Source organism: Anolis carolinensis, unplaced genomic scaffold (genome assembly GCF_035594765.1).
Source record: "Anolis carolinensis isolate JA03-04 unplaced genomic scaffold, rAnoCar3.1.pri scaffold_11, whole genome shotgun sequence".
Lineage (NCBI taxonomy): Eukaryota > Metazoa > Chordata > Lepidosauria > Squamata > Dactyloidae > Anolis > Anolis carolinensis.
Genome location: NW_026943822.1, coordinates 21822149 through 21831557, shown reverse-complemented (window position 1 = coordinate 21831557; position 9409 = coordinate 21822149). Strand labels below are relative to the sequence as shown.

General features: G+C 38.3%; 1 protein-coding gene across 1 annotated transcript in view; it reads right to left on the bottom strand.

Annotated features, from left to right (window-relative positions):
* tmem266 (transmembrane protein 266) overlaps positions 1 to 9409 on the bottom strand; it is a 76086-nt gene that overhangs the window by 26362 nt on the left and 40315 nt on the right. The window contains 1 exon segment of the mRNA XM_062963011.1: positions 8290 to 8478. Within this exon segment, the coding sequence (XP_062819081.1) occupies positions 8290 to 8478 (189 nt within the window).

Here is a 9409-nt window from a genome sequence, read left to right as displayed (position 1 = left end):
AGGCTGTTCTACACAAAGTATTCTTCAGTATTAGATCCATATGAACAACTGCATTTCCTACGTTCGTTGCTGCCTTCTAGAAGTCAAAACAGCACTTTGGTTTTGCAAACGGAGTTTCCATTATTGCATTTTCCCATCATTTTTATGCTTTATGATTTTATGTTTATATATTTTAAAAATGTGTTTATGTGATTGTGTTTTATTGTGTATTGCTGGGCTTGGTCCCCATGCGAGTCCCTTCGGGGAGATGGGACGGGATATAAGAAGAAAGTTGTTGTTGTTGTTATTATTATTATTATTTTATTATGACACAGCAAACAAGATAGATATGCTGGATTTCGTATCACAAAATCACAACAATTATTATTATTATTGTTGTTGTTGTTGTTATTATTATTATTATTATTGACCCAACGACGTTGTATGACACAGCAAACAAGATAGATATGCTGGATTTCATTTCACAAAATCACAAGTCGAACACTTCCCAAGTGTCTAGGACTGTGTGATGTATTTTCTGATGATGTGTGCAGATCCCAGTAAGGTGGCCTTTTGCAGTTGGCAGATGGTGATTTTGTCAATGTCTATTGTTTCCAAATGCCGGCTGAGATCTTTTGGCACGGCACCCACTGTGCCCATCACCACCAGGACCACCTGTACTGGTTTCTGCCAGAGTCTTTGAAGTTCAATCTTGAGGTCCTGAGAGCGGCTGAGTTTTTCCTGTTGTTTTTCTTCAATGCGACTGTCACCTGGGATGGCAACATCAATGATCCAAACCTTGTTCTTTTCCACAACTGTGATGTCTGGTGTGTTGTGTTCCAGAACTTTGTCAGTCTGGATTCGGAAGTCCCATAGTATCTTTGCGTGCTCATTCTCCTATACTTTTGCAGGTTTGTGATCCCACCAATTCTTTGCTGCTGGGAGGTGGTACTTGAGGCATAAGTTCCAATGAATCATTTGGGCCACATAGTTGTGCCTCTGTTTGTAGTCTGTCTGTGCAATTTTCTTACAGCAGCTGAGGATATGATCCATGGTTTCGTCAGCTTCCTTGCACAGTCTGCATTTTGGGTCATCAGCTGATTTTTCGTTCTTGGCCTGAATTCCCTTTGTCCTGATGTCTTGCTCCTGGGCTGCAAGGATCAGGCCTTCTGTCTCCTTTTTCAGGGTCCCATTTGTGAGCCAGAGCCAGGTCTTCTCCTTATCAGCTTTTCCTTCAATTTTGTCAAGGAACTTTCCATGCAATGTTTTGTTGTGCCAGCTGTCAGCTCTAGTTTGTAGTGCGGTTTTCTTGTACTGATTCTTTGTCTGCTGTGCTTTGAGGAGTTTCTGATTTTTGACTTCAATCAAAGCAGGTTCTTCACTTTGCTTTCCATCTTCTGCCAGGGCATGTTCTTCTTCTTTGACTGCTTGTTTTACTTGCAAGAGTCCTCTGCCCCCTGATCTTCTAGGCAGATACTTCTAGGCAGATATTATTATTATTATTATTATTATTATTATTATTATTATTATTATTATTATTATTATTATTATTATTTCCCCTGCACCTTTCTCTCTCTTTTGCTCCCATTCTCATGTAATGCTCTGACTCTTAAAAACTGCTTTTTGTAATGCCAAGGATGGACAGCAGAGGGCAGAGGTGAGCACTTGGAAAAAGATGATATAATCCAGCGGCGGATTTTAATTTCTGAATTGTTTTTCTAAAGAGGTTGAATCAAACTAAGGCATTTTGACATGACTTTTAATGACTATGGAATCCTGGGACTGGAAATCCTGGAATTCCACGACATTCAACCACAGCCGTCAAAGCGGTGTCAAAACTGCACTAATTCGACAGTGTAGATGTCTACACATTTAGCAACACGACTAATACGATGGAGACATTTTTGGCACCCACTAATGAGCAGACTTTTAATACTGTCTGTTCAATCCTGAGGCTAGAAAGACAATAAATCAAACAGCTCAGAGGCCAATTTTCTCCCAGTTCCCCAAAAAGGCAAATACTGTATATACTCGAGTATAAGCCTAGTTTTTCAGCCCTTTTTTTAGGACTAAAAAAGCCCCCTTCGGCTTATACTCGGGTGGGGATCCTGGTTGGCTTATATATGGGTCAGCTTATACTCGAGAATATATGGTACATTTATCATTTTTCTCTATTATTATTGGAATTATTATATTTATTATTTTTCTCTATTATTATTGGTATTATTACATTTATTATTTTACTCTATTATTATTACATTTATTATTGTACTCTATTATTGTTGCTACCATTACATTTATTTTACTCTAACTTTTATTATTATTATTATTATTATTATTATTAGTAGTAGTAGTAGTAGTAGTAGTATTACATTTATTATTTTACTCTATTATTATTACATTTATTATTGTACTCTATTATTGTTGCTACCTTTACATTTATTTTACTCTAACTTTTATTATTATTATTATCTTATTATTTTACTCTATTATTATTACATTTATTATTGTACTCTATTATTGTTGCTACCATTACATTTATTTTACGCTAACTTTTATTATTATTATTATCTTATTATTTTACTCTATTATTATTACATTTATTATTGTACTCTATTATTGTTGCTACCATTACATTTATTTTACTCTAACTTTTATTATTATTGTTATTATTATTATTATTACTATTATTATCAGAGTTGGACAGTCTTATCTTAAATTAGAGCTTGATGTAAATATTCAAAAACATTTAACCCACTGATGCCTCAATTCATATAATTTTATTAGTACAGTAGAGTCTCACTTATCCAACACTCGCTTATCCAACATTCTGGATTATCCAACACATTTTTGTAGTCAATGTTTGCAATATATCGTAATATTTTGGTGCTAAATTCGTAAATACAGTAATTACTACATAGCATTATTATGTATTGAACTACTTTTTCCGTCAAATTTGTTGTATAACATGATGTTTTGGTGCTTAATTTGTAAAATCATAACCTAATTTGATGTTTAATAGGCTTTTCCTTAATCCCTCTTTATTATCCAAGATATTTGCTTATCCAACATTCTGCTGGCCCGTTTATGTTGGATAAGTGAGACTCTACTGTATCTATTTTTATTCCTGAAATTTACCGCTCTCGGCTTATACTGGAATCAATGTTTTCCCAGTTTTTTTGTGGCAAAATTAGGTGCCTCGGCTTATATTTGGGTCGGCTTATACTCGACTATATACGCTATTTTTAATTGTGAAATTTACCACCCTCGGCTTATACTGGAGTCAATGATTTCCCAGTTTTTTTTGTGGTAAAATTAGATGCCTCGGCTTATATTTGGGTTGGCTTATATTCGAGTATATACGGTATATTTCTACAACTGCTGAAGCCAGTTGTGCACGGTGGGCTAAACCACAAGCTGCAGAAAATCCCGCCGATTGAAAACTCCCTGCCCACCTAGCAGATCGAAAACAGAAACGTGAGTAGATAAATAGGTACTGCTTTAAACTAGGAGCCCCTGGTGGCGCAGCGTGTTAAAGCGCTGAGCTGCTGAACGTGTGGACAGAAAGGTCGCAGGTTCGAATCCAAGGAAGGGAGTGAGCGCCCGGTGTTAGCCCCAGCTTCGGCCAACCTAGCAGTTCTCGAAAACATGCAAATGTGAGTAGATGAATAGGTACTGCTCCGGCAGGAAGGTAATGGCGCTCCATGCAGTCATGCCAGCCACATGGCCTAGGAGGTGTCTATGGACAATGCCGGCTCTTGGGCTTAGAAATGTAGATGAGCATAAACCCCAGAGTCGGACACGAATGAACTTAACGTCAAGGGAAAACCATATATATATATATTATCATCTATATATATAAAAGGGTAATGGAATCACGGCACCAGACAAAACATATATATACTCGCTGCGCCCGGCCACGCGTTGCTGTGGCTAGGACTTTATTTTTCTTTTCTTTTTGTTGTATGAACGTAGAGGCGTGGATGAGAGGTTGTGCTGTCAATTTTTGAGGTTGTGGGGCGTTTAGTTTAGTTGTTTTGTCCGGTGCCGTGATTCCATTACCCTTCTATATATATAAAAGTGTAATGAAATTTCGGCCTAGGACAAAACAACAAAACTACACATCCCAGAAACACCAAACTTGGCAGCACAACCCCTCATCCATGCCTCTACGTTCATACAACAAAAAGAAAAGAAAAATGAAGTCCTAATTAGAGAGGAATAATTGTTTTTATCCAATTGCTACCAGTTAGAAGGCTAAGCTCCGCCCACCTGGTCTCCTAGCAACCTACTCAGCCCACCCAGCCTCTCAACAATAATAATAATAATAATAATAATAATAATAATAATAATAATAATAATAATAATAATACTACAATCCTAAGGTTAGCAGATACCCCTAAGGATCATCCAGTTCAACTTCCTTATATCATGTAGGACACAATCCAACCACTTCTGACAGATGGCCATCCAATATCTGCACAGTAATAATACAAATCGAATCATAGAATCAGACAGTTAGGAGAGACCCCTAAAGGCCATCCAGTCCAACCCAACTCTGCCATTGGACAATACAATTCAAACACTCCCAACAGATGGCCAGCCAGCCTCTCAATAATAATAATAATAATAATAATAATAATAATAATAATAATAATAATAATATCCTAAAGTTAGCAGATACCCCCTAAGGATCATCCAGTTCAACTTCCTTATGTCATGCAGGAGGACACAATCCAACCACTCCTGACAGATGGCCATCTAGCCTCAACAAGTTCTCACCAACACCACCAGACAATGCCACAGCAACGCGTAGCTGGGCTAAGCTGGTTTATATATATATACTAGCTGTGCCCGGCCATGCATTGCTATGGCAAAGTGGTGGTGGTATTGGTTAAAAATTGTTGTGTAATTTTTATTTGATGTTATTTGCATTTTTTTATTAATTTTATTGTAAGTTATATTTTTCTTTATTATATTTTATTATTTTCTTGTATTATTTTTAGTTATTTTCTGTTATTATAGTATTTTATTGTATCAATTTTTTTTAGTGTTTTTTATTATTTTTTATTGGGTTGCTAGGATACCAAGTTGGAGGAGCTTAGCTTTCTAACTGGCAGCAATTGGATAAAAGCAATTATTCCTCTCTCTCTAATTAGGACTTTATTTTTCTTTTCTTTTTGTTGTATCAACCTAGAGGCGTGGATGATGGGTTGTGTTGTCAAATTTCGAGGTTGGGGGGCCTGTAGTTTTGTTGTTTTGTGGGTCGCCGTGATGCCATCACTCTTTTATATATATACTAGCTGTGCCCGGCCACGCGTTGCTGTGTCATTGTCTGGTGGTGTTGGTGAGAAATTGTTGAGGTAGTGGTGGTATTGAATGTCTGTTGTATGGTTGTCTTTATGTTTAGTATGCACACTGAAGTGGATTATATGGCAGCGTGGACTCAAGAGAATCCAGTTCAAAGCAGATAATATAAGATTCTAAATGGGTTATATAGCTGTGTGGAAGGGCCTTGAGTCTACACTGCCATATAATCCAGTTAAAATCAGATAATCTGTGGAAGAAGCCTAAGTGAGGCCTAACTGTGCCTGTCCCCTGGGCTGAGTAGGTTGCTAGGAGACCAAGTGGGTGGAGCTTAGCCTTCTAACTGGCAGCAATTGGATAAAAACTATTATTCCTCTCCCTGTAATTAGGACTTTATTTTTCTTTTCTTTTTGTCGTATCAACCTAGAGGCGTGGATGATGGGTTGTGTTGTCAAATTTCGAGGTTGGGGGGCCTGTAGTTTTGTTGTTTTGTCCGCTGCCCTGATGCCATCACTCTTTTATGTATATAGATAGATAGATATATTCGTATGGCTCTGCATAGAACAGCTAAAATAAAATGGGTTGATGTGTGTAAAAGTCTTCCGTGTAAATGTTTGGTGTGTGATCAGACATTAAAAATAACCGGCAAGTCGTTAAAATACACGGACAGAGAAAAAGTCCGGGACGCCAATCGAGAGGAGACGAAAAAAAGCACATCTTTCGAGAAGGTTTGTCTCTGTTCCGAGCCCATCTGTTCCCAGCCGACACTTTTTTTTGGGTGCGTAATAGACTCTGGTTTAAAGGAAAGCTCAGCACCAAGCAAGAGTGGGGAAGATTACCATATTTCTTTGGTAATGAGCCACTACAAACACTTCGACTCAAGCTGTTAACAGCTGTCGCTGTTTCCGCTTCCTTGACTCCGAAAAAAAAAGTGAATGCGTTCGAGAGAGAGAGAGAGAGAGAGAGAAAAAGGAGAATTTCTCCCCCAAGACGCAGCAGATATATAACACTGCTCTGCATCTATATATATATATAAAAGAGTGATGGCATCACGGCGACCCACAAAACAACAAAACTACAGGCCCCCCAACCTCGAAATTTGACGACACAACCCATCATCCACGCCTCTAGGTTGATACAACAAAAAGAAAAGAAAAATAAAGTCCTAATTAGAGAGAAAGGAATAATTGTTGTTATCCAATTGCTGCCAGTTAGAGGGCTAAGCTCCACCCACTTGGTCTCCTAGCAACCCAATAAAAAACAATAAAAAACATTAAAATAATAATTAAAAACACTAAAAAATCAATGCAATAAAATACTATAATAACAGGAAATAACTCAAAATAATACAAGAAAATAATAAAATATAATAAATAAAAAGATAACTTACAATAAAATTAATTAAAAAAAAATACAAATAACGTCAAATAAAAATTACACAACAATTTTTAACCAATACCACCAACACTTTGCCACAGCAACGCGTGGCCGGGCACAGCTAGTGATTTATAAAAAGCATCGTAGGAAAGGCCAGGAAGACCCAGGTGTAAGAGATGAAACAACATCCCGAGGACTCAGCCTGATGGGAGTTGTAGTACGTCCACAATCAAAGAAGACCCTGAACCCAACTGACGATGGATCTGGGTCAAACACAGCACACAGATCCACCATGACCATCTTAAAATACCGACTGGGTTTAGAAGGGATTGGCCCAGCATGATGGGAGTTGTAGTACGTCCACAATCAAAGAAGACCCTGAACCCAATTGACGATGGATCTGGGTCAAACACAGCACACAGATCCACCATGACCATCTTAAAATACCGACTGGGTTTAGAAGGGATTGGCCCAGCATGATGGGAGTTGTAGTACGTCCACAATCAAAGAAGACCCTGAACCCAATTGACGATGGATCTGGGTCAAACACAGCACACAGATCCACCATGACCATCTTAAAATACCGACTGGGTTTAGAAGGGATTGGCCCAGCATGATGGGAGTTGTAGTACGTCCACAATCAAAGAAGACTCTGAACCCAACTGAGGATGGATCCGAAGCCAAGCGTGGCACACACATAGCCAACACGACCAACTGTAAATACTAGCAGAGGATGGATGCAGGATGATGGGAGCTGTAGTTCACCCACATCCAGAGAGCATTGTGAATCTCACAAAGAGAAGAGACTCATAAGATCCCAAACCAAACAATGACGATATCTAATACCAATCATTAGAAATAGACCTAACCCATAGTTACTTATGTATCTGTCTATCTATCTGTCTCTTTCAATCTCCCTCTATCTCTCTGTCTGTCTGTCTGTCTGTCTGTCTATCTCTTTCAATATCTATCTATCTATCTATCTATCTATCTTTCTATCTATCTATCTATTATCTATATCTATATATCCTTTCTATCTATCTATCTATCTATCTATCTATCTATCTATCTTTCTTTCTTTCTATCTATCTGTCTGTCTGTCTATCTGTCTATCTCTTTCAATCTCCTTCTATCTATCAATCAATCTATCTATCAATCTATCTATCTATCTATCTATCTATCTTTCTATCTATCTATCTGTCTGTCTATCTGTCTATCTCTTTCAATATCTATCTATCTATCTTTCTATCTGTCTATCTATCTATCTCTTTCAATATCTATCTATCTGTCTATCTCTTTCAATATCTATCTATCTATCTATCTATCTATCTATCTATCTTTCTATCTATCTATCTATCTGTCTGTCTATCTGTCTATCTCTTTCAATCTCCCTCTATCTATCTATCTATCTATCTATCTATCTATCTATCTATCTATCTATCTATCTTTCTATCTTTCTATCTTTCTATCTATCTATCTATCTATCTATCTATCTATCTATCTATCTATCTATCTATCTATCTATCTATCTATCTATCTGCCAGTCCTGTTCTTCAAAGGACTGGTCGAAATCCACCTTTGAGGGAAAACATGAAAAGGGCTTGGACTGAAAGGTGCTCCACTTACCCTTCTCTCTGGAACTCCTCGTCCAAGTTTGACAAGAGCTGGGACCCTGCTACAGAGAGGTCTAGCGCGGCTAGCGGCAAGTCCCGGTAAGCAAAATTAACAAGCTGCACCGGGGCAATGCTTTTGGTCTCTTCTTCTACTTGTTGGGATATTATTTCAACTTCTGACACTCCGCCTTCTATAGGAGGCCTAACAAACAGAAAAGTCGACAACACAAAGGGGGAAAACACACACAAAAAATACACAATCAGCAAGGAGCGGAAAAAACACCATCCTCGGCAAAACAGCGACATTTATGATATACTAGCTGTGCCCGACCACGCATTGCTGTGGTTAGGGATCCCTCTGGTTAGGACTTTATTTTTCTTTTCTTTTTGTTGTATCAACCTAGAGGCGTGGATGATGGGTTGTGTTGTCAAATTTCGAGGTTGAGGGGCCTGTAGTTTTGTTGTTTTGTCCGGTGCCCTGATTCCATCACTCTTTTATATATATACTAGATGTGCCCGGCCACGCGTTGCTGTGGCGAAGTATGGTGTTATGGGAAATAAAGTATTGAGGAATTGGTGGTAGTTAAGGTAAAGGGTCCCCTGGGCTGAGTGGGTTGCTAGGAGACCAAGTGAGTGGAGCTTAGCCTTCTAACTGGCAGCAATTGGATAAAAGCAATTATTCCTCTCCCTCTAATTAGGACTTTATTTTTCTTTTCTTTTTGTTGTATCAACCTAGAGGCATGGATGAAGGGTTGTGCGGTCAATTTTTGAGGTTGTGGGGTGTTTACTTTTGTTGTTTTGTCCGCTGCCGTGATGCCATCACTCTTTTATATATATTGTCTGGTGGTGTTGGTGAGAAATTGTTGAGGTAGTAGTGGTATTGAATGTGTGTTGTATGGTTGTCTTTATGTTTAGTATGCACACTGAAGTGGATTATACGGCAATGTGGAGTCAAGATAATCCAGTTCAAAGCAGATAATATAAGATTCTAAATGGGTTATATAGCTGTGTGGAAGAGCCTTGAGTCTACACTGCCATATAATCCAGTTAAAATCTGATAACCTGTGGAAGAGGCCTAAATGAGGCCTAACTGTGCCTGTCCCCTGGGCTGAGGAGGTCGCTAGGAGACCAAG